Source organism: Stigmatopora argus, chromosome 12, assembly GCF_051989625.1.
Source record: "Stigmatopora argus isolate UIUO_Sarg chromosome 12, RoL_Sarg_1.0, whole genome shotgun sequence".
Lineage (NCBI taxonomy): Eukaryota > Metazoa > Chordata > Actinopteri > Syngnathiformes > Syngnathidae > Stigmatopora > Stigmatopora argus.
Window position 1 is genome coordinate 10,123,194 of NC_135398.1, and position 24,960 is coordinate 10,148,153.

A 24,960-nucleotide genomic window follows, 5' to 3' on the forward strand; every position below is an offset into this window, starting at 1 on the left:
GTTATTCATGTTTTAGATGGTCATTGCTTTGAATAGAGCAAATGTTTTTATTATTATTTTAAGATTAATCACAAACATTTTATTTCTATTAAACAGTAAACAAAAATCTTGGAACAAGACAAACTGTGCAGTGTCACTCAGAATAGATAATTACTATGTTTGTTGCGATTGGGCCGCTGTACCTCAATTTTTTTTCCCTTACGGCAATAGCGATAGCTGCTAATCCCCATGAATTCAAATGGATTAGATGTTTATTGCCGTCAAAGAAAGCCAATGAGATAAAAAAAATTGTTGAAGCATAAATGTCATCTCATGCATTTCTGACACTATATGTGCTCGTGTCAATTATGAATCAATAGCATTATATTTTCCTCTAATTTCCTTTTCAAAGTCCAAAGTTTTGTACATACTAGTGTTTGTGAATTTGTCTTTTCCTTTTTTTATTATTTATTTTTTGCTCTGTATATAGTATTAGGAAGTGAAAGTATATATTTACAAAAATAGTGTTAATTTGTGTAGACTGATTTGCCCAACATAAATATATTAGGGGTGTGCCTATACAGTGATATTTGTTATATTGGCATGTATAGAGTTGGGTAACAAAACCCGGTATCAATTTGGAACCGGTTCCAAAGCAGCCTGTGGAATTGGGACTGAATAAAAACAAACATTTATGTGCCTGAGTTTTATGTTATTGTTTTTGTTTAATCCTCCCTGCTTGTGCTGTAAACAAACTTGTCATTAGTTGAGCATAAATACGTGTGGCTATATATATATATATATATGTGTATGTGTATATATATATATATATATATATATATATATATATATATGTATATATATATACATATATATTATATAGACATATATATATATATATATATATATATATATATATATATATATATATAACTTAACTACTACTACTATTCACCGTGCTGCTCCAGTTATTGTCTCTTTAATTGACATTGACCTGACTCAAAAATCCAGAGTTGGCTTGGATAGGCTCCAGCCACCCCACAACCCTTGTGAGGATATGCAGTACAGAAAATGGATGAGTGACAATTGATAATTGTTCATAAACAACAAATATCGTATATTATTAGATAATAGTTGAATAAATGGTAGCACGCTGAATTGAAATAGAATTGAATCATCATGTGGCACACCTTTAATATAGCATATATCAGCCTCCTTGCCCTGTTTCATGTGTCATACTGAACACATGCAGTCATCAGGCACTCGTAGATCTTTAACTTTGTATCAATAAAATAAAACAACATAAACAGGTCAAACGTCTCTTGCTTTCTTTCGCCCTAAATAAAAATAAATTATTTGAAACTGATGGAATTTTGCATCTGAGCTCTCAGTAACATGTTTATTTTGATAATAGAATTTACAGAATGTAACCCTTGAAATGTGTATAAGAAAAATACATATAGTAATTTTAAGAATGAAAATTTCATGTTCAGTGATGTTTTTCATAGTGTGTTGCAGGCCAATAAAACTGGCCAACGAGCCACATTTTGAGGTCTGTCAGACAGCATTCACTCCAAACTAATGGCGATTCAATTAGAAAGAGGAGAGAAAAAAAGATGAAAAAGCTCACAGAATGGACAGAAGACTTACTCGCAGCCAACGCAGAGCCTGCAGCGAGCCTCCGCCTCGCCACTCCTTTGTCACCCACGTGAGACGAACATTGTTAGCAGATAGTTGCCAAAGGAGGAATCGTGTCCTCCCGACTGTGAGAACTTTGACACGGCCAAAGTGAGAGTGGTAGCAGCCAATAACCATATAAAAGCAACACAATGGACCTAATTGCAATCACTGGGCCTTTTTTGCTTGATGTCCTTTTGGGGGAAATGTGGGGGGAGTTTCACTCTGACATTCAATGACAACAGACTACATTTCAAGGTGAGGCTGACCTTAGTGACATTTCATACAGTACATATAGTGGAGAAGATATTATATATATATATATATATATGTGTGTGTGTGTGTGTGTGTGTGTGTGTGTGTGTGTGTGTGTGTGTGTGTGTGTGTGTGTGTGTGTGTGTGTGGTTGAAAACTTTTATTTGTCCCTAGCTATGTGTAAGTGTGTGGGAGTAAAAAAAAAATTCTTCAAGTTAAACTTCCTTCTCGTAGATACCCGTTGAATTGTGGAATTCATTATTTTCATCCCGTGTGACCCGAATATTTCGTTTAGTAGTGTTGAAAGGCAATGTGTTTATGCAGGCATATTTTGTTTTTTTTAAGACAAGGAAGGAAAAGTGTGAAGTGCATCTCCCGCCTTAAATGAGATGGATGTTTATCCGAACGAAATGTTAAGAGGTGACACCTGTAAAGCCACCTTTTGAAGTGCCTGTTTGTATTGTTGTAGCCAACAAAGACCTCCCTACTTACAAGTGAACATTAGCGAGATAACAAGGAGCCATTGGGATTGTGATATGGGAGACATATTGATGCACTGCTTGGGTGCACGTGCGCTTGTGTGTGCGTGTATGTGTGTGTATCGTCACTCTAGACGTATAATGTGGTGGTCTGGCTCAGACGCGGGTTTAGTGGGTGCTGCCTGTAAGGTATGACAAGGGGTCATCAGTGGAAGAGAGGTGCGATGAGGAGGAGGCAGACTCATTAGTCACCTTTTCACCTCTGCATGTGTGTATGTGTGTGCGTGCGTGGGTGTGTTTGAAGTCCCAAGCAGTCGAACAGGTAAACTGTGCTCACCTGCATTGCCAGAAGCAGTTTCACTCGTCTCGTCACATGTTTTTTTCCTCTCCCTTGGTCTGATTTCGGCAAATGCCTGCTGATTTTTAGGAAGGCGTCCCACAGAGGCATCTTTTTTTTAAATCTCTTATACAGAGCAGAAATCAATTTGTTGTTGTTGTTGTTTTTCAATTTTATAAATAATGTTGTTTTATCACCACTCTTTCATTAAAATAAATGTATACGTTCATTATTATGTAATGTCCCATTATTAAATATATCAAACTCAAACTCGAAAATGTCATTGACAACACTGTTGTTATAACAATGTTATCATCTGGCCTACATAATGTTCTTAATGTAAAAGTAAATACATAAGTTAAATAGCTATGTAACGATTGTTCACAACAGGCTTTAAAAAAAGGGATGATGGGATAGTACTATACAGCAACATCTCTAACCAGTAAAGAATAGAAGTACAAAGATCCCAATGGGTAAAACCACAGAGGGTGGCTGAGAACAACAAGGCCAACATTGTTTGGGACTTCTGCATCCATACTGATAAACAGCTCTTGGATAACCAATAGAGATTGTGATCGTGGACAAAAAGCAGCAGATCGTGTTGGTGATAGATGAAACAATAGCAGTTGATGCCAAAACCAGGAAGAAGAAAAAGACAAGGTGGAGAAGTACCAAAGGGTGAAAGAGCAGATGAAGTGGATGTGTAATGAAGGTTAGCATGGTTCATCTGGTGGGGGGCATATTCGGGGAATTAACTACCGAACTGGGAGAGTGGATCCAGCTCCTGAAGACTCGGGCAAGAAGAGTAAAGTCCTAGATACAGCTAAGGTTCTTTACAAAGCCCTCCTATGCCTCAAGTGGAGGGCCCAAGCTTGAGGATGACATTGATATCTGATCGTGTACTGGTTCACTTGCCGTTGCGGGCAAGCGTCGGATTGAGTCCCGCAAAGTGGTGCTAATGGTTTTCTGCCTCTCTGTGTCCCCAATCTATGACTGGCAACCAGTCTGGTCTAGTTGATGTTCGGTCTGGTCCTTTTCCACAAATTGCAAGGCTGTACTCTAATTTCAAAACATTTCTTTGAAATACTTAATGGGACCCGAGCCGACACCTGTTCTAAAATTTCCATAAAATCCACATTTTTGGGGCCATCTTTATGATATTTTCAGAGATTGGAGTCAGCAATAGAAGATGTCCAAATAAGTTGTGACAAATGATCATTGATTTGGGGAACCGAGACACAAAGTATTCTTATACATGAATCATTTTTGGCTTCACTATTGACCTCTGCTCACGGTGGCCGTGACCCGAGTGATCGAGATGAACCATATCAATGACAAGGTGACGAGCGGGCTTGAGGGAGGATACGCGGTGGCGGGGGTGTGAAGGAACAGGGTTATCATTAGCGGGGCCTGGCGCTGGCCTCGGCGAGTTCCAGTAATTAGCTCACAAAAGGCAGCGCTTGCCTTCCCACTGCTTTTCCCACACTACACTGCAGGCTCAGAATTCCAATCGGCCCCAGACCTGCAATCTCCTTGCTTTTTAGACGGCAAATTACTGACAAGTCCCATTCTTCACAGCACTGTAATTGCTTTTTAGTGTTGTTTTTTATTGAGGCCAGCACATAGCCCCCGACCGACCCCTCCCTCCCCGCTGCCTCAATAAAGTCAAGAAAGGGAGGGTGGGGGGTAAAGGGTTAATATAGATAACATTAGCCCCTAATTGGAAGGTCTTGGTTAGCAGGGGGGCATTACATTTTTGGAAGGCTGCTTTCAGTTGTCTTTTGCTGATATTTGTTGTGTTATTTTTGTGCTGTAGATTTAAAAATCAGGTCCAAGTCCGAGAAAAGAGATGCTCCTTTTCTTTGCCCAACACATCATGTCCTGCGTATCGCCAACTCCCATCTACTCTTTGTGGAACATCAGCAATGCCACAATACAAACCCACATGAGCATATAAAACATATCATTATAGCACTTTTAAAGAGACACCCAACATTCTTGGCTTGGGCAAGGTGGTTTCCTCCATATGACACTCCATAGATTGTCACTGCTTGGACAAATGATCCAAACTGTTGCCATTTGCAGAAGCCAGAAATTAAAGGATAACCAGTAGTTAAAAATATGTTGACAGCAAGGCTTGACACATGAAGGAGGAGTTGATACAAAATGATGGAATGCAGCGTAACAGTTTATTTCACACATTAAGTTTTTTTTAATACAATTTCTAGTGGCCTTATTTATTTAATGCATAGGAATATTACTAATGATAATTATGATATTTGTCATGAATGATTGTTAAATTTGCTCAAATTAATTTAATTGAAATTCAAACAATTAATTGTAAATATCTACTTTTGTATTTTAAAAAAATGATAAGGCTAAATTTGTTAAAACATTTAATGTAATAGATTTTGATCTTGTGTGTATTTTGGATGTGTGTTTACTCCAGGTACTCCAGTTTCCTCCCACATCCCACAAATATGCACAGTAGAATAGTTGAACACTCTAGGTATGCATGTGCGAGTGAATGGTTGTTCATCTCAGTGTGCCCTGCAATTGGCTGCCAACCAATTCAGGGTGATCCCTGGCTGCTGCCCACAGTTGGCTGGGATAGGTTCCAGCACCCCTGCAACCTTTGTGAGGATACGCGGTCCAGAAAATGGAGAAATGAATTATTTTTCAAAAAGCAATCTGTGAAAATTATCCTTTATTATTTCTTTTTATTATTACTAATTTTTTTTTTGGGGGGGGGTGTAATTTTTCTGCAAATTGCCACTATATGTTGAGCGAAAAGTATTTGTTTCGAGTGATTGGTTGTCTTTATCTTTGTGAGGCTGATAAATACCAAAGAAGTGTGTGGTGATTGTGTAATGAGGAGGACTAACAGATAACAGAGGTGTGTTACATGCGCATTTTAACACGGCACAGTGGCCCGGGGGGCTTGACGCTTCATTTGACTCAGGTAGCGCGCTAATTCGCCCTCGCCTTTACGTGAGCAGCTTGACACCTTTGACCCCGTCAGACGCGTCAGGCAGCCGGTCAGAGGCCTTCAACAAGGTGCCAAGACAAGCCCTCTAACGCCAGCCAGAAATGAGAGGCTGCAGTAGACCGCACAGCCCGGAGGCAGACAGGTGCGCCGTCGAACCGCACGCGCTCACCCCCTTATGCACCCCTCCTTCCCCCCAACACACACACACACACACACATATAAAGACACACAAAGAGGCCCTTTGTCTACATCGAAACAATGACCCCAAAAATTGTAGAATGCTATGATGAATCTTAACATGCTGTTAAAATGGACCACACTTTCTATCTACTTCTTTATGATGTCACCGTGTTTGTGCATGCTGTGAATTCCAACTAATCATCTGTGAAGGCTACTGCATCGCAGGGATTAGAACGCAAATCTGTATGCAAGGCAAATGGTAGTCAACTTCAAACTAACACGTTGTTCAAAGCGATACCTTCAGTCTGCGTCTTGTTTGATCTTGCAAAGAGTTCTCTTTGAAGCAACTTTCCAAAAAGCGCCACACACTGCACTTACCGAAGGCCCGCTTTAGAAACACGGACCACGCAATCAGCCTCCTACGCTAAATCCACTTCTCTTGGCACGGTGCTCATGTTTACCCTTAACTCATTGCCAGTAAGGCCCACATCCTGCGAGGCAACAATCGGACCTTCCTGACATCAGAGGCCCCCGTGTCTATTGGAAAGTAGCGCATCGTTCGAAGACTTGTCTCAACCATCTGTCACGGATGTCCTAAGATGTCGCTCATTGACTCCAAAGGCTCCCCTGTTCCACAGCGAGTTCGACTTGGATTGAAGTGTGACAAAGGATTGGAGTGCATATCAAATATGCAGAATGTACAGCAAATCATATGAGAATGTACAGCAAATCACATTTGGGTTCAAGAATGATCGATGAATAGGCAAACTAAACAGAAATCGCTTAAGAAATTCAAGACTGACTCTAAAAGATGTCGTAGAATAGTCGCGGAAATCAGTCGGGATCAAACTTTTTGGCACATTTCTCTCTTGAATGCCTCGATTTTCTAAAGATTTCATTGAACCCTGCACAGGCTGAAGACACCCATTGCCACAAATGAGCTTGCCCTAGGTTTAACAAAATGTAGAGTTTTCTTCTTTGTGCACAAAAATAAAGCAGCAAAACATAGCAGTTTGGTCTCCTGTCTTTAAAGAGACTCACAAAATGCTGTATCTTATCAATATATAAGTTTCTCTGTCCTCAATAGAACGGCAACAGCAATTTTATTGATCTCAAATGTGTTGTCTGCACGTCATGATGCACTCGGAATCTAACTTGTCCACATCTAGCCGTGGCGGGGTGTAAAATGGTATGTAAATCCCCTTAGCAATCTTTTTAATCAGCACACAAAAGTGATTGGCAGACGACACCGCCATGCATTGATCGTTTACCCTCGCCCCGTCTCCCCCTGTGGCGCCCCCTACTGTGAGGGAGCGTGGGGTACGGTGCCCGCTGGCTCCGGCTGCCCACGGCCGGGGGCCAGCACAGATCAGCTCATGGCGGCCATAATAATGTTCGGTTTGTTTTCTGCTTCTATTGGAGCCTTTGGCCCAAGCCGTCGTCATGAACATGAGACCCTGAGGGAGGCATCCCATGCCTGTCCATCCGAGTTGCATTATGTCTCGGACCGAATTGGCCCGCTATTGTACCACTACTACAGCGGGGCCCTTTTCTCTTCTTGGGACATAAAGTGCGCCTATGATAAAGATTATCAAAAGTCCTCATGGCGAACACGATGTGACCACATTGGGAATAAATTCCTGAAAATGTTTGCTAGTGGCAATATGGGAGACTGCATTCTCATACCCCTCGCTGAGAGTTTTTATCCCCACTTAGCGGGGAGCAAGGCCCCTACTGAGCCCCCATACCCTAGGCAGCCTCTTTGAGCACCTCCCTTTATTTAGTCATACGTTCATATTGATTTAGTATGATGAAAGCAATACGCGCAAAGGTGTAGTCAGGCTGTGGGCCCTTGTTGGAATTGGTGGACTAGAGGGAAACCTGAGAGGATATTTGAGGAGACCATGACACTGTCTCTATCTGTGTGGGAGATTGATCAAGCTATCAGAATTTTCTTTTTTATACTGAGGAGAGAGGGGGTGTGAGGAGGCGTATGTTCACCCCCTACTGTCTTATTTATAGTGCTGTGTCCACACGTCACAACTGTCAGTCTGTGCGGTGATATGACAGCGAAGAGGAGCGAAGAATTTGTAACGTGATGCTCGAAATGATGGATTTTACTGGAGCTCAAGCAGCTTCTCGATTTGGGATGATGGCGTGGTGCTACATTTTGTTTTTTGACCTACGTGAGGTGAGAGACTAGTATTTCCTCACGTATTCATTTTTAACAAATAGGAAATTGTGCCATTTATTGTAACAATAACCACATTTCTTTTACATTCATAGAAAAGGCTGGGTTTGTTCATGTAATCTTACAATTTTACAAATTTTCTTTGAGTCTTGCTTTGCAAACTTGATTGTACCTAACCACTTGACAATTTTAATCAGTAAACCATTATATTCCAAATGTCACTGTTTTTATGTCCTTGTTCTAGAACTAACCAGCTTTTACTGCCAATAATGGACAATTACTTCATATTAAATGGCATACATTTTTTTATAATAATATAATGGTAGCATAACTGCTAGCATTAGGCAGAATCCTTCTTTCTCCTGAACCATGCAATTTTAGGAAACAAACGCAGACATGTTGGTGAAGCCATTAACATGGCATCCTCAAGGAAAGTAATACATTTGGGAGTCATCACCCGTCAGCACTTCATAAAATTAATAGACTCATGCATACCAAATATTTGGTAATGCTTTTATGATGTTTAATATTAACATAATATCAGATGAAAGGGTATGTGGACCTATTATGTACCCTATTCAACCCATTTTAATGGTCTATGCCACTAAAATATACCACAAACCATTTGAACTGAGAATGATGCATAAATGATCATGTTTCAGTGCCATTGACTGTGATCGATGTCCAAACCATTTTAACAATCCAGCTCCACTGTCATTCGCTGCCAATAAAGTTAAATGTGGTACATGATTGGTTACACCCGATATTCCATTGTCCAATTCTAAATTGGACCCCATGGGATAAACCAATTTGAATTGAGTCAGTTTAGAGACAATACATTGTAAAATAGAGCATTGCATGGCAACAAGTGACACAAATGTTTGTGTGTAAGTGCACGTATGTTAGATTTAGCATAATGCCACTGTAAGCATTCTAATGCAAATGTCACTTTCTTAAATGGTCAGCAAAGTCAGGGCAAAGCTTCCAAATCAACGCCTCTTCATTCTTTCAGAAGACAACAACAAGCATGCCACACAGAGTGATGTTGTGGAAGGATTTTAACATGAACATATTTCTGAAATAGTTGACTTTTTAAAATATGTTAGATACATACATGTATAGATTTGATTGGTGTCTTTTATTGGCCGAAAACAACCTGAACCAATATGGAAAAGCCATTTTATTTGTTTAGTTTTTTGGAGGTTAAAAATTCTTAGACTGGGTGTCTTCACTGAAATTAAACACAAGGCAAAGAGTGAGAGAAAGTCAGGAGTGGTTTTGGAAACAGGCACGTGTGTATTTTTCAGAAGCCAATTTCAAATTGTTTTCCAAAGAAGTCAGCTGCATGACTGTGTTTACAAAAGTGTAGTGTAGTGTAGCAAAGCTTATAAACCAATATCGAACTTGCATTAGTTATAGTCCTCAGTCTCCCTTTAAGGGTAAAATTCAAGTCACGTTCAGGAGTAAGTGAGTCCAAAAACACACATACCGTGGCGCAGCATACAATTGGTCCTCAATTATGTATGCACTATGGGTTTTTGTGTTTTGATAGCAAAATAATTTTGGAGAAAACTAATTCAGATGTTTGACAAAACTGTGCATATGTAATATCTTAATGGGTTTGATGAATAAATTCTGTGCTTCTTTCAATTTAGAGTGTTCAACCAGCCTGAGGTTGAATAAGTTTTGTATGCACTTTTTTTAATAAATGTGAATAACATTTACTCTCAAGATTGAGGTGAGGGGTATCTATAGTGTATATTTATTGTAAATATTTTTTTATACCCAGGTAAACAATACGCACCAGAATGAAAACAATGCATGTATATATGTTGAAAGAGATCATGAGTGTGCTTCATGGGGCAAAACTAAAATTATGGTTTTGGAGTTAGGGGGAGGAAGGCAGTGTTATGACCCTTCTCTGTGTGGTCCATCACTAGCTATAAACCCCACTGGCCTCCTGCTGCCCCCCCTGCTGGGGGTAGCCGGCATAGTTGACCCTGGTTAAAATTCAACTGGCCTCACAATGAGCCTCTTTTTTTTCAATGACCTGTTTAGTTTCAAGAGGAAAAGGAAATGTAGTAGTTATGAGTGGTTTGAAAGTTACTATTAATACTTTGCCTAATTTCAATAGGTATGATACAATAAAAGGGATACATTTTGCTCCCAGGAAGAAGAAAAAAATGAAACTAAACTGCAGTCAACCCAAATCTGACCTTGACCCAAACACTAATCCTAACCCATAATAATCCATAGAGGTTCATTGGTTCCATACGTTTTGCTAAATGAATTTCCTGGGTTCAAATCCAGGACGGTCCACCTGTGTGTTCTCCCCGAGGCTGCGTGGGTTTCCTCCGGGTACTCCGGTTTCCTCCCAAATTCCAAAAACATGCATATTAGGCTGATTGGACACTCTAAATTGCCCCTACGTTTGAGTGTGAGAGTGAATGATTGGCCGTCTGTTTGTGTCCATGATCGGCTGGCCACTGATACAGGGTGTCCCTGGTCTCTGGCCCGAAGTCAGCTGGGATAGGCTCCAGCACCCCTGCAACCCTAGTGAGGATAAAGTGGTTCAGAAAATGAATGAATGAAGGAAGGAAGGAATGATTATATATATATATATATATATATATATATATATATATATATATATATATATATATATATATATATATATATATATATATATATGTGTGTGTATATATATAATATAGGTTTGTGTGTGGGTGTGTCGATTTCTCCCCTCAAAACGTTTGCACCTGCATTAAATGTTCTTTTAAAACATTTTGAGAATAGGTATATGTTGCTTGTTTAGCCACATTTGAAACTTTTTTGGTTTGTTTTCTGAGAAGGCCTTTCTTGAAATGTAAACCAGTCTGTGCGATTCTCCTTGTGGCCACAAGGGGCGATCTCGCGCGGAGGGGACGGAACCCGGAAACTGAAGCCATGGCAGAAGTTTTGACGTGTCAAATCGTCGCCATTTTCCAAAGGAAGGAAACGCCTTGAAAACGCCAAGGTATAATATCATTCTGTCTGCTTATGCTGTGAAACAAATTCACCATCAACTTTCATGTATGTGGTGTTAAGGGACGTACATTTTGGTAAGCATGAGGAAGCGTCAATATTGAACTAAACGCTAATTAATTCAGATTGCCTAAACTTCTCTGAACTGTAGCCTGAGCTGATTCCGGGTATCTGCTACATTTCCGTATTGTTTACCACCGTAACATTAACTCGCTAAATGAATTTAAACGACAAATACATGTTTTTGTTGTTTACCATAGGTATTGGCGTTGCGCTATAGCAACCTACGTGTTTGTAGAACAATATAAATACATAAACTACAGATCAACCAACTTGCATAACATAAGTACAATAAATTAAGTGAAATTCTAACAATATGACCTTCCAATATTGAGACAGCCAGACAAAACCAAATATTTGTTAAACATTTCTGAATGAGTCTCAAGCACAGACTTGAAGTTTTGTGCTGACTGTATTAAGTGACTCTAAATACATGTAAGAATAATTGAAAAATTGAGGCTTGATGTGTGAATATGAATATTTACTACATATGTATTTAATAGTTAACTACTGTAAATGTTATCTTTGAATGCAGTAATTATTTTCACATCAAACATATTTTGTTTGTTTTTACACTATATAGTTTATATGGTGAAACTGTCAATAAAGTCACTTTTTCAGATTCCATGTTAGAGAATGAATGTTTGTTTGCCTAGTATTATTTTTGGACGTGTAGTTTGTGCAACGTCACTTTACCACGCACCACAACCAGTGTTGCTTTTAACAATGGGTGTTTTGTTTCTCTAGATTAGTCAAAAGTGCATTCCCCTCAGTTGCAGCAGCCATGGGAGGAGTGTTTGGAAAATTGTTTCAAATGTTTGGTAAGAAGGAAATGAGGATCCTAATGGTGGGACTGGACGCCGCTGGGAAAACGACTATTTTGTACAAGCTCAAGCTCGGGGAGATCGTCACCACCATTCCAACGATAGGTAATCAACTTTGGTGTGTTTGTCAGTGCTCAGGGTGAGAATGTCAATGTTTATACTCTCTGTCTGACAGGTTTTAATGTGGAGACAGTGGAGTACAAGAATATCAGCTTCACGGTGTGGGATGTAGGCGGCCAGGATAAGATTCGGCCTCTGTGGCGTCATTACTTCCAGAACACGCAAGGTACATCTTAAGTTGTCATAATGATGACTTTTTGACTGATTCAACACGTTTTTTCTCAAGATGTGCGACCATTCCGATGACCATATTTTTAGAAGGGTGTAATAATGCAAAATCTAATGTAACCAGTAGACGATACGGCACTTTGTTTGTAAAAAAAAAAAAAAAAAGTAAATCTTTGTTTACGGTGTCGGGACATCACTAACAATAATTACAATTTTTTTCGGGTTTTAAACAAAGACATCAACCATATTTAAGTTTGAGAAATTAAACCTTTGATTCGGTTATGTGGTACGGTACCCATCTCTGTCTGTTTGGTGTAAAGGCTACAAATTGAGCAAAATTTATTTTAAAAAAACCTTGCGTTTGCATGTATACACTTTCAATTTCCCGATGACACTGTTTCTTCTCTACTTAATCGTGTCCTTCGCTTAACGCGTCTCGTGCAGGTCTCATCTTTGTGGTAGACAGCAACGACCGTGAGCGAGTCACCGAGGCTCGCGAGGAACTCATGAGGATGTTGGCAGAGGACGAACTGCGTGGTGTTCTGCTCCTGGTTTTCGCCAATAAACAGGTGAGTCGTTTAATGCATGAATTCTCAAACGAATTCATCCATTACTAATGGAGTGGATGTCTATCATTGTCGATGGCGGCCATTGAGTTATGGGAGACCTCATATTGCAATATTTCACAGTATACAGTAAGACATGATGCTCCTCCGAAGCTTTAGTTAAATGTTTTCAACCCCGACCTCTTTAAGTTTTAGTTCAGAACCCCGCTCTATAGCTCGTGTGACAAAATGCTCATCTACAACAATTACTTTGATTCCAATGGTTGTTTTGTAATGCTTTTGGCAAGTCTTGTTCTAAAGATATTGTATGTTGTCATTGACAGGACCTGCCCAATGCCATGAATGCGGCTGAGATCACAGACAAGCTGGGTCTTCACTCCCTGCGTGACAGAAAATGGTACATCCAGGCGACTTGCGCCACCAATGGCGACGGTCTCTACGAAGGACTGGACTGGTTGTCTAATGAGCTCAAGAACTGTAGGTAGTAAGTGCCTCGTACCGTTTTTTTTGTTTTTCTTGCCCTTTTTTTAGCTCTTGTTACAGCAGATCTCCTGGACAATTGGTCCATCAGATTAATGTAATGTAGATTTTGGTATAACGGGGCAGCTTTACTTGACGTTTTCTAGGGTGATTGTATGACTCTGGTAGGGCAATAATTGAGGGAAGAGTGGGAGTGACTATTCCCGGCAACACACAAACAATTGGCAAAATGTTTTGCCAGATCATGAAACTTAAAAGCAGCTTCCCATCTAGTAGACACTGGAATATGTTTGTGCAACATATCGCCAGAGATCTATCCTTTATTTTTTTTAAAGGCTTTTCTTTCTTTTGATTTAGTAGTCTCAGGTCCACATTTGCCTTAAAAGTGCATACACTAACTAAAAAAATGTACAGGTCATAAGACAGCACACCATGCATAGCATACATTATATATTAGTTTAATGGTTGTTCTTGAAGGCTTTATAGGAAGTGAATCGTGGATATGATGGAAAAAAATATTTCTTTTACATTTTCTGCTTTGCACTTTGTCACGTTTGGTGTAAGATCTACTGTATACGCCTGAAGCCTTATATAAGGCAATTTGTTGCCCCCCTCAATATTACTGCACTGCTTTCAATATAACTGGGGGTTGGTATGTTTTTGTGATTCATAATGTTTAAATCTATGGGTGTTGTGAGCAAATGAGCACTGTAATTAAAATGAATGGATTCTGTATTTGAAATTGATTATTTCATTATACTTGACTATGCAATTAGTGTATTAAAGGTGGCATTGTAGTCTTATAATTTGTTTCATCCTTTCTTGCATAAAACTGCTCAAAATGAGGAACCTGGATGAAGTTGGTCATTTGTGGTTTGGGATTAGACATGCAATTTGTGATGTAACACTGTCACCAGACAAATTCATTATACATGTTATTTACTCAAATAGTGACCATACATGTTTTTTTATTTTTAATGAAAATTAGCCTTACCATGCATGGTCTTTTTTGCCAAGAAAAAAGCCTTACTATACATAGCTTTTTTTCCCAACAAAATACAGCCCACGATACATCCTTTTCTAACAGATAAAAGCCCCATTATACATAGTGATTTTTTTAAACAAACAAAACGCTTATACATAGTCATTTTTGGAATAAATAAGCCTTATTTGACATGGTCATTTTTAACAAACAAACCCCTTATTATACATAGTCATGTTTTTAACAAATAACAACCTTACCATGCATGGTCAAATGAATAAAATCCTTACTGATTGTACATTATACATGTTTGACCTCTAAGATGACGAACAGTTAAGTGTCATAGCTGTCCTCATTAGGTTACTCGAGGAAGAACACTTAATGTTTGGCCTGAAGCAGCGAGTGTCCTGCCGCATGCACACTGCACAGGGAGGTAATCTAAAAGGGCATTCTTGCAGGTTGATTAGGCTGCTATGGTTCATGCAGCCAAGCTTAGAAAATTGAGATGGGGGTTAGTCCAAGGCTGCTTTGTGCGGGCTGCTCTCTCCTGCTGCTCCATCAGCTCGATTTCTGTGTGGCAACACCAACGCTCTTAGCTGTGCTTAAAAAAAAGTTGGGGGCGTCTGTTTTTCCCCCCCTTTATGAATGCATTGCTCCTTATTTTATTTAAATTGTGCCACCTGCAGATGCACTTTCTCATTTAGAACACATACCGGCCCATAGTTCTATTGGGAGCAACAATTAAATTGGATGCATGCCAGTCGGAGGTGTGAAACAGGTTGATGGAAGCAGTATTTGTTGACAAAAAAATCATAAAAGTTTTAAAATTTTCATTTCAAAAGTTTTTTTCATATAAATTACATTTTTTGTCTATTCTAGTATCATAAACGACACACTGAAAATATTGTATTTTATGTCTTCTATGCTATATACTATATAGCTTTTTCTGTTGAAGCTTTAAGAATAATGTTAGTAGTAACACTTGACAAGTGATAAATACATACCGCCCTCCAAAAAATAACACTTAAAGCCAATATGGATTCCTAATGGGGTTTTATTGTGTGTTTAAAAAAAAAGTGGTAATAAAAGGCCATCAAGCAATGCAACCCTCAAAGCCTTCAGAGGTAAATGAGGTCTTCATGAGCGGTCAAGCTTCTGAAGAGTGTCTTTTATGAGTAAAAGAGTGGGACGGAGGGGCAGGGTGGGGCCGCGCGGCTCGGAAGCATATTAGCTGTCCGAGTCCGTGTCATGGCGTCGCCCGCGGCATTGTGCGGCACCGCCAGGGGCCGTCTTGCGGCCCAAGGGGTTACGCCGGACAGGGGACCCCCCGTCAGAGGAGTCTGTGTCGTGGCGCTGCTGTCGATGATGGGGGCGGGGAGACTGTCGCTCTGCCTTTGGTCCCCCCCTTGAATGGCTGTCATGGGGTCTGGCTCCACTCTGACTGCGGTATGATGGATTAGGATGGTGGTGGTCCTTTCGGGCCCTAAAGAGCAACAGACAGCAAATAATCGCACTGACGCTTCTCATTCTCTCTTAATGCAAGAAAATGTAATGGTTCCAATTGGAATGTGCATGTAGAGATTTAGTAAGAATAAGCATTTCAGTCTCATCCCAGCAGACTTAGGGCTACACCCTAGACTGGTCGCCAGTCAACCATAGGGCACACAGAGAGACAAACGACCATCCACACTCACAATCATACCGCCACCAGAGGGAATCGAACCCATGCCGAAGTCAGGCGGGTGAACCACTACACCAGGCATGGGCAAACCGGTCCTCAAGGGCCGGTGTGGGTGCAGGTTTTTGTTCCAACCGATATAGCACAGACAGTTTAACCAATGAGATTCCTGCAGAAAACAAGAAGCACCTGACTGCAATCCACTGATTGCACTTGTAGGACACCGGATTGGTGAAAAGGTGCCCTCTCAATGGGTTGAAATGAAAACCCGCACCCACTGCGGCCCTTTGTGGAATAGTTTGCCCACCCCTGCACTACACCATCAGTTGGCTTACAAGGCAAGTTAATTTAATTATAATTAATTGTTTTTGCATTAATCGCATACATTCATTGCATACTGTAAAAATTGGGTCATCCTTTTTTCTTTAGGTCTAATTAGCGATTTAAAAGGTGCAAACATGCACACATGGATCTGTGTAACAGTAGTTTCAGGTCACATTGGCGACATCTCAGTGCCCTCTAGTGGAGCAATTCTGTCTGGTCATCCCAATTGAAGATGAGTCTATCTAGTTTCAGGGTCACCATGAACATGTGTACATCAAAAATCGTGCAAAATCTGTCCAAAAAAGTCCACTGTGAAACCAACCTTTTTCTATCATCATCCGAATCAGAAGAGGACGAGTCACTTCTTTTCCTTTTACTTTTCTTCTTCTTTTTCTCCTTTTTGCTCTTCTTTTCTTTCTTTTTCTTCTTGATCTCCTTACTAAAAAGGTAAACAACCATATAATAGGCAAGGGTAAATTGCTTTTGCAACACGCATCGTGTCATGCATGCGTGAGGCGGGAATGCTTTCTCACCGTTGCTCTATCCCCACTTTTTCTGCAACTTCTGATGACTTTGCTGTCACCGTTTCGGGACGATTTGCAGTCTTATGGTGCTGAAAGTTACATTGAAATAAAAGTTTTATTTCTGTGTGCTCTCAAACTGTATATAAAGCATCATAAATAATTAGCCACTCCCTAATTAGAAATGTCCGTCATGAAACTTTCATGAAATGTAACTTTACCACTAAGCTGCAACAAAATCCTTTGACTTGATGTGACACATCATTCGGTTATTCAGCTCAGTGAACCAAGATTTACTCCCACTGTTATTAGCTTTTTCTTTGGCTTTTTGGTGGAATTTATTTCACCTAACTCCCAAATCCTGAGCAAAGGGTTTTTTGTTGTTTTTACTTGACATTATGTCTTATACACCCAGGTTCACAAAAAAAGATTGTTCAACTTTGGATGGTCAACTGGAAATCAAAAACAGTTTTTTTTGCGTGTGTGTGTTGTTTTTTTACTGTAAAAACTGGCAGGCCCATTTTAACAGCCTCCTTTTCCTTCTGGGAGAGGACCACTTTCCGTGAGCTGGCGCTGCAAATAGAAACATGAACACACTTAGTAATCAGACTTGAGAGAAGAGCACAGCACTTGACTGCAGTAAGCGTCTTCTTTAAGTTCAATGTCAAGAGGAATGATGTTAATGCCTCACAAATAGAACCATGAAGTGGCTAGAATGTTGCGCTTAATGACTGAAAAATAAAAACAACTTGTTCGATATGCATGGAAATTAGCATGCAGAGTTAAAATGACTTTAATATGTTTACATAGCAGTGTTTTCAAAATGTTCATGCTTACAAGGCAAAAAAATTATAACCACCTGGAGCTTCCCAAACCCGAGAGACGATCGACATTCCTTTCTTCACCCTCATCTTCTTCTCTCCTGCAAATGTCTGCCAAGTCCTGCGAGAATGAAAGTTGTATGAGTTGTATTGATCTTTAAAAATGGGGTGAAGCGAGGTAGAATACAATACCTCCTTGGTCAGTCCCGTAGGTTGTCTCTTTATAACCTTATGTCCTCTAACAGGGACAAAAACAATCAGTTATCCTTTATAGTTTGGGACTTTTAACAAGCTGAAGGCCTTTAATGTTGCCACTCAGATTTTTGTTGATCTTGAGGAGAATAACGTTAAAGTCTTACTTCCCTATCATTCGTGTACTGATCAGCTTTGTTATCAATGTAGCACCGGCTTGTATCAAACCTCTGCTATTTTTTTCATCTTTTGCATCAGGGCTGATTAATTAATTGCAGAATTGTAGTTAGGTGTTAAACAGGTGAGGCCAGCCTTTAGTTTGTTATGAATTTTTCCAGTAGAGGGGACGTATGCCAAGCATATGGTCTTATGTGTGAGGCCATCACTTAGCCAGTAGAAGCTGGCCTTCAGCCTGTAGCAGCAAAAAAAAAACTTTTTTCCACAAAACTCAATCGATACTTACAATGCAGCCATCAACGCATCGTGTTCAGCAGCCTTCACAGCTGCAAGCTCTTCTTCTTTGGTCCGAGCGCGGCCAGATTTGTCTTTAGCATACCATGTTAGGTCTTTCCCTTTTTGCCATCGACCCACTGGAGCCATTAGAGAATTGCCTGTGGGGAAACACAAACAATGCTCAGAAAAATTGAATGCTCCTTTATTAAATGATAGTAGGAACAATTCTGTTCATCTACTAGTTGCCATTCAAACATAATTCAGGGATTGTTCTTTTTCTTGGGGAGGCCACTAACTAAAATTGCTTCGCCTCCATTACTGATGAATATATTACAATAAATTTGGTAGGTATATTCTAGGAATGTATACGCAATGATCTGAGAGGCCGATTTTTTTTCTTTTTGTCTCAAGGCTAATTAATTACGTTCAATAATTGCGGACATCTAGCATCAGTCAGCAAGTTGCAACCATTTGCTCACTGTTGTGATCACTGATGAGACTTTTACAGAACAATCCGGGCGGTCGAGGTCCATTTTAAACTAATGTTAATTAAACAGGCCAACAATCCACACCGAGTAAGATTGTTTGTATTTTATTTGTCTAAATGTGTGTGGATTGTGGTCTGGGGTTCTGTGAGCTGAATGTAAAGTGAAATTTCCTCAGAAAAGGTTGAGCACTTTTGTAGATAACCCCGTGCCTAATTAGAACACGACACATGGTTTACTGTGCACATCTAATCAATGAAGAGAAACCCTTTGTTTATACTATGGATGAGTTAAAAAGATGTCTATACCACATCCACATCAGCATATTTTAAATATTTGAGATGATCCTGCAATGATTGGGATACAATCCAAACATAGTGGTCCATTCTAATTATTTAAATGCACAGGCTTTCCACGAAGCCCAGCATGTTGACATAGTTGAAGGGGGGTTCAAATTGCGGAGCGTCTACGTGGTTTCACTCGACGTGGGCGACGAATTGGACCGAAACAGCCGATCAGGCTGATAAGTACACTCAACAGCAACAAAGTCTAGAAACTGCGATGAAGGACATGGGAGTGGAAGGTACGAGAGTGCAGCATGGTAACAATCGTTTAGCTTTTGTTTCTGCACTTGCGTTTGCGAGCTCGACCACGTTTGAGATTAGCATTGCTTTGCACAATTACCCAGATAATTCTCTCGGTGTTTGTCCACCTTGACGTCATCCCAGTTGAACTGGTCCTGGCCTCCTCGGGAACCCCCAGCTCTCGAAGAACCGAACATTTTCGGCTATTTCTGCAAAACGAACGCGTCTATTAAATATAGCTACTTAGCTTTAGCCGCACGTAGCGGCCTCCGTCGTCCAAACATCCGGGGACTTGTCTGACGACTCACCCCGGTTTGTTAAGATTTAAATAAAATGTTATAATTACTTGAATGTGTATAGGAACAACTATATACAATAACCCCGAATGGTCGTGTTACGAGAATGTAAAAGACAGACGTCACCCGCCCGCCTTTCTATATATCTAGTTTGATTTTACTGTATGTGGCAAATCATAAATAATTGAAAAGTTTAGTCATCTTCGATATTTTTGATTAAGAAATATTTTAAAGTATTTGCCAGTATTTGTCGTCCCAATTGGATGTAAACATTCCGTCGCACATGCACTGGGCTTGGTTATACACTTAGTCGCGTGGTGATGACGTGGGCGGGATAACAAAAACACCAAATGTCTCGGAACGCAGCCCGAAGTCGAGCAAAACCATCAGGGACGTCCTCAGAAGGTGACGCCCAAGTCGCCCCCGATGTATAGGAGATATTTCGCCAGGCTTTACTCGGGTAAGAAGAACAAAAACGTTTTGAGGCGGCTTGGCAACGGTTGCTATCGTGATGATGCGTGCCCGTAAGATTCTATATTGACTCGTTTTATAAATATTTGGACGATCTAGTGTGTTTTCTCACATATTTCATGTTTTTCAAAAGTCATATGATATACATCAATTAACAAGACTGCTTGTTTTGATGTGTAATATAATTGTCAGCGGATCATTGAAATAAACGTGTTATTGCCTATGATACTGCAATGAAATCATTTGCAATACATTCAACAGTTTTATGTGCTTAGCAATCAAGCTGTAGCTCCTAAATAATATAATGCTAGCCGAGAATGTTAATTCAATGACTACTAGTACTCCATGTATACATTGTACCAATGTGTTTGGATTTGATTTGAAATGACCACTGACCAACCATATGACTCACATGATTTGCTTCCAATGAGAATCAGCCAGAGTTGATCAAGTAGTTTCCTGTCAGGCAGCACATGATATGAGTTCCTCGTGTTGCACTGAACTGTGGGTCTGTCAGGGGTTATAGGTTATTTTTATTAAAAATAAAGAAAGATCTTATTATGTAGTAACACACTTTTACTTGTGGCAATATTACTCTAAATAATGAAATTGGTTCCTTGCAGCTTTCAAACCAACAAATGACATTAGAACCATGCATCCCATCCACATTTCTCGATTTCATTTGAAATAAACTTAACCAAAGGTGCGTATCAAAACACTTTCATGCGCAAAGTCCGATATACAAAATCAGGTTTCCTTTTATCTAGTTTATTTTTAACTGTTGGCATAATCAGAAATCATCACCGAGCTTTCCACTTTAGTAACCACTATCCTTGAAAGGATTAAATTTTTGGAGCATAAGAACATTGTTGTCCAATGATGTCGATGACAAAAATTACACGTCTTTTGTTTGATTGCATTAAAGCCTGATCCCCCCCAATTCATTTTCCGAACCGCTTATCCTTACAAGGTTTGCGATGGGTGCTGGAGCCATTCCCAGCTAACTACAGGCACGAGGAGGGGGGGGGGGGGGGGCACGCTGAATTTGTGGCCAGCCAATTGCAGCTGAATGAACTTGTGAGTAAATATACAAGAATCATCATTGTGAGGGGGAAAAGGAAGTCACTGGCCCTTTAAGGGCTTAGACAACAGAGAAAGGCTCTTGTCATTTGCACCTGCAAACACAACCAGGCTGCATCAGGATCGCCTGGAGACTCAAAGCCTAGTAAATGCTGCTTTTTTTTTCTTTTTTCTGGACTGTATGGACGACCCTTTCTTAGCATTAATCGAAGGCCTGTTTGTTATTTGATGTAAGTACTACTGTGACCTGTGTCACACCCTTTATTACACAGCTGAGAGATAATTCAAAGTTCATTTCCTGATATGTGGTTACACATATTTTTATGTCAGAATGCATTTCTAGTGCTGGTTTGTCAACCTGCCCTGTCCTGTCCATCCAGCTTTGCTTATTTACTTGACTTTTCTGCAAGCTTCGAGCTGTGAGCACCAGGGCAAGGCACAGAGGTAAAAAAGTTTGGTCTTAACATGGGTCAGTATAGCATATAGCAAACGGAACATATGCCATAGCAGTTTAGTTAAGGTTGCAGAGTAGTGGGATTGTCGTACATTCAACATATCAGCAGGTCTCTCCTTCTCTGCTTTGGCAAGCAGAAAGGGTATTTGTAATTAGAGTAATTGGTCTCTAGAGCACTGTGTTTATTGCGCCGATTGTTGTCTTGTTAAGTCAGCCTGGAAATGGTATGGTTTCCTCAGTCCAACATGCAACTCACCTAATTCAATTTCATCTTTCACCTTTTTAAGCGCTTTTTAACTTTTATATTTTTCAGCTATGGCTGGTCCCAGGCCTGTGGTTCTGAGCGGCCCATCTGGCGCTGGAAAAAGCACTCTGCTCAAGAAGCTGATGAAGGAATACAGTGGGGTCTTTGGCTTCAGCGTTTCACGTGAGTTTTTTTTAAATATTATAAATTACCGTCATTTTGGAACATGTTACGTTTTTAGCTATGAGGTGATGTTGAGCAAGACAACTGTTTCTCCACCCCCTTTAGATACAACAAGAAATCCAAGACCCGGAGAAGAGAACGGCAAAGGTACATACTTTTTTCCCCCTCTTCTTCGGTGAATGCATGACATTACCATCATGCAACCATTGTGTTGGGTCTTTCAGATTATCACTATGTCACACGGGAAGCCATGCAGGTTGCCATCGATAAGGGCGAATTCATAGAGAGCGCCGAGTTTTCGGGAAACATGTACGGAACAAGCAGAGCTGCCGTGCAGGCTGTCAAGGCCCGGAACCTCATTTGCATACTCGACATAGACATGCAAGGAGTGAAGAATATCAAGAAGACTGATCTCGATCCCATTTATATCTCCATCCAGCCTCCATCTTTGGATGTCCTGGTGAGACACCTTGATGCTGTGTATGGAAGTTGGATCACGACATAGTTTGTTATTTTCCTGTGCTAACGCAATAGAAAATTCCTAAATAATATACAGTTAAACCAAATGGAGCTAAACATAATTTCCAGAAAAAATCAAAAACATTGAAAGCACAAATATTCTGAAGATTTTTTTTTTAAAATCTTTCGCTTATCACCATTTAGGAAACCCGTCTAAGAGACAGAAAAACCGAATCAGAAGAGAACCTGCAGAGGCGCTTGCGTGCTGCTAAGGGTGAAATTGAATTTAGTAAGTACCTTTTTCATTATTTATTCTGTTAAGCAGATTGCCTACATGCGATTTTTACCATCTTAACCAATTTTTAGTCAAGCTGTCAAATAAAGCACACTAAACACAATCATGTCTCCCCATTCAAACTAGATGTAAAAAGCTTCAACTCCTCTTATAATTAATTAATATGTGTACCCTGCCAAGCATAAAAAATACAGAAGCATGTTTGTCATCCAATGCAGGTAAAGAACTCAACATGTTTGACGTCATCATCGTCAATGACAACTTGGAAGATGCTTACAAGCACTTAAGAGATGCGCTTCTTGAGGTGAGCTGAAATTAATTTCCATATGTTGCATAATTAGCATCCAAGCTTTACTACTGTAGTTTAATTTTCTCTTGTCAAGAAAGTGAAAATAAACCTTACTAAAGTAAGAGGGTTCATTGGGGCCATGACTATTCATACTTTGTAGAAGTTTCATAGTAAAGAGATAATTTCAAAGTCAAAATCATGAAATGCACTGATCTTGAATTGTGTGACAATACTAGTGTGTTAATATCCCTTAGGAAATCAACACGGTCAGGAAGATCAACATCACTTCGTAGGAGATGGGACATGATAACACCAATCACTCCAATAAAAAACATTGACCTCATCACGAACATTCCATCTAAAAAAAGGTGTTAGTGTTATGGAAATGCTTAACCGTCTCCCAGCTTATTTGTCCAAATATGTAGGTTTACATGTGGTATTCAGACATAGTTTTCATTGTCATACTAAAGTAGAACATGTTTTTGAGACAAGGCGGACTTTTCTTTAAAAACGTATTTACATTTTTGAAAAGAAAAAAAACCTCCTGACTTTATCAACTTGCTACGCGACTGGTACAGTATGCAGTCATTAACCGCTTATCGCTAGAGAATATAACTGAACTCATTCCGACATATTTACCAAACTGGTCTTTCAAGCTTAGTGTGCTAGTGTTATTGTGCTTTGTTTGATTAATCAGTGTGTAATGTTATGATTGCAGCCTCACTAATGGTGGACAATAACAAAAAACACATCCAATAATTTGAATTTATAGTGGACCGTGAAACCTACCGGAAAGCATATTTTCCAATTCTTTTTGTTACTTTGTGCTATCTGCTGTGCAAAAGAGGACATGTTATATTGCATTTAAGTCCCATATCATAATCAATATATGTACTGTATAGTAAAAAAAAGTAAAAGATCATGTCGAGTATTTTTGGGATGTGGGAGGGGGCACAACACCGTGCCGCCGCTTGACGAAAAGCCGGCCAAGACGCGCTTCCCATGAGAAAGGTAGGTGCATCGATGCCCGCACCAAACTTCCAAGTTCTCACTTTTCAGGTCAAATAGAAAAGTAGTGGGCCATTCCATGTTACAGTAGATAGTTGGGTGGGTTCCTAGCTCAAATGGAAAGTGTCCACTTGCCAAGCAAAAAGTATTTGGATCGATTCCTGCATCTTCCAAGTCAAATAGAAAAGTAGTGTGCCAGTCCTTGGCTTGGTATGGTAGGTAGGTTGGTGGGATCTTAGCTCAAATGGCAGAGCACTCGCTTACCATGGAAAAGGAAGTTGGTTCAATGACCACATCCTCCAAATTCTCACTTTTCAGCTCAAACAGAGGTGACCAAACAATATAATAATATCCTTCACAACAAGCTTACAATTAGGCTTGTTTTGAAAAAAAGCCTTACTATACATGGGCATTTTAGATTAGATTAGAAAACATTTATTCATCCTGTAAATAAAAACAACCGTGTGTAGTCAAGACTTTCCAAAAATTACAAAGTTAAACGTGGCCACTTCATGGTGCAGAGGTTTGTTCACTTGACTGCCATGTGGGCAGTTGTGGTTCGTATCCCAGTTGGGAATTATTTTTCCCTTAAATAGAAACAACCTTGTGTAGTCAAGACTTTCCATTGGAAAATTACAGATTATACTATAGTATAATCTGTAACACCCCCTCTCTCCGTACATCTCTCTTCCCCCCCTTCGAAATCCGTCTAATTTTAGTAGTATTAAACACGTTTTAGTCATATTAAACCACTAGTCATGTGTTACTTTGTTATTTGATGGCGAATTAGAAGCAATAAAACATTTTTTTCC

The 24,960-nt window shown here is 39.9% G+C and overlaps 3 protein-coding genes across 7 annotated transcripts; 2 read left to right on the forward strand and 1 right to left on the reverse strand.

Moving 5' to 3' along the window:
* The first annotated feature begins 10,990 nt into the window (after positions 1-10,990).
* LOC144085666 (ADP-ribosylation factor 1-like 2) lies at positions 10,991-14,184 on the forward strand. Of its 2 annotated transcripts, none has more exons than XM_077615176.1 (5): positions 10,991-11,103; positions 11,919-12,100; positions 12,171-12,281; positions 12,728-12,852; positions 13,173-14,184. In XM_077615176.1, exons 2-5 carry the CDS (start codon positions 11,956-11,958, stop codon positions 13,332-13,334), a joined length of 543 nt encoding a protein of 180 aa, XP_077471302.1. In that variant the 5' UTR covers positions 10,991-11,103; positions 11,919-11,955; the 3' UTR covers positions 13,335-14,184. The 2 variants fall into 2 exon arrangements, with proteins under 2 accessions (XP_077471302.1, XP_077471301.1); XM_077615175.1 differs by having other exon boundaries at positions 11,026-11,188.
* A 1,163-nt stretch (positions 14,185-15,347) lies between these two features.
* On the reverse strand, positions 15,348-19,982 carry c12h1orf35 (chromosome 12 C1orf35 homolog). 3 transcript variants are annotated; one of them, XM_077615171.1, is made up of 9 exons: positions 19,716-19,982; positions 19,470-19,578; positions 18,311-18,458; positions 17,848-17,893; positions 17,694-17,776; positions 17,335-17,407; positions 16,847-16,926; positions 16,636-16,752; positions 15,348-15,794 (listed from the first exon to the last, which is right to left on the reverse strand). In XM_077615171.1, exons 2-9 carry the CDS (start codon positions 19,564-19,566, stop codon positions 15,539-15,541), a joined length of 900 nt encoding a protein of 299 aa, XP_077471297.1. In that variant the 5' UTR covers positions 19,567-19,578; positions 19,716-19,982; the 3' UTR covers positions 15,348-15,538. The 3 variants fall into 3 exon arrangements, with proteins under 3 accessions (XP_077471297.1, XP_077471296.1, XP_077471298.1); XM_077615170.1 differs by having other exon boundaries at positions 19,678-19,982; XM_077615172.1 differs by having other exon boundaries at positions 19,907-19,941.
* On the forward strand, positions 19,195-24,060 carry guk1a (guanylate kinase 1a). Of its 2 annotated transcripts, none has more exons than XM_077615173.1 (7): positions 19,195-19,386; positions 21,984-22,097; positions 22,203-22,244; positions 22,322-22,557; positions 22,761-22,845; positions 23,070-23,155; positions 23,395-24,060. In XM_077615173.1, exons 1-7 carry the CDS (start codon positions 19,347-19,349, stop codon positions 23,431-23,433), a joined length of 642 nt encoding a protein of 213 aa, XP_077471299.1. In that variant the 5' UTR covers positions 19,195-19,346; the 3' UTR covers positions 23,434-24,060. The 2 variants fall into 2 exon arrangements, with proteins under 2 accessions (XP_077471299.1, XP_077471300.1); XM_077615174.1 differs by lacking the exon at positions 19,195-19,386 and adding an exon at positions 19,965-20,125.
* Positions 24,061-24,960: the final 900 nt, after the last annotated feature.

What these genes read in the sequence shown, in the direction of transcription:
- LOC144085666 (XM_077615176.1), top strand. Translation starts at nt 11,956, where the DNA reads ATGGGAGGAGTGTTTGGAAAATTGTTTCAAATGTTTGGTAAGAAGGAA. An exon ending in CACCACCATTCCAACGATAG is followed by an intron (nt 12,101 to 12,170) that starts GTAATCAACTTT and finishes TCTGTCTGACAG; the next exon opens with GTTTTAATGTGGAGACAGTG. An exon ending in TGGTTTTCGCCAATAAACAG is followed by an intron (nt 12,853 to 13,172) that starts GTGAGTCGTTTA and finishes TGTCATTGACAG; the next exon opens with GACCTGCCCAATGCCATGAA.
- guk1a (XM_077615173.1), top strand. Translation starts at nt 19,347, where the DNA reads ATGAAGGACATGGGAGTGGAAGGTACGAGAGTGCAGCATG. An exon ending in AGGTACGAGAGTGCAGCATG is followed by an intron (nt 19,387 to 21,983) that starts GTAACAATCGTT and finishes TATATTTTTCAG; the next exon opens with CTATGGCTGGTCCCAGGCCT. An exon ending in TAAGGGTGAAATTGAATTTA is followed by an intron (nt 22,846 to 23,069) that starts GTAAGTACCTTT and finishes CATCCAATGCAG; the next exon opens with GTAAAGAACTCAACATGTTT.
- c12h1orf35 (XM_077615171.1), bottom strand. Translation starts at nt 19,566, where the DNA reads ATGTTCGGTTCTTCGAGAGCTGGGGGTTCCCGAGGAGGCCAGGACCAG. An exon ending in TCGGGTTTGGGAAGCTCCAG is followed by an intron (nt 17,408 to 17,693) that starts GTGGTTATAATT and finishes TTCTATTTGCAG; the next exon opens with CGCCAGCTCACGGAAAGTGG. An exon ending in AAAGTGGGGATAGAGCAACG is followed by an intron (nt 16,753 to 16,846) that starts GTGAGAAAGCAT and finishes TTACCTTTTTAG; the next exon opens with TAAGGAGATCAAGAAGAAAA.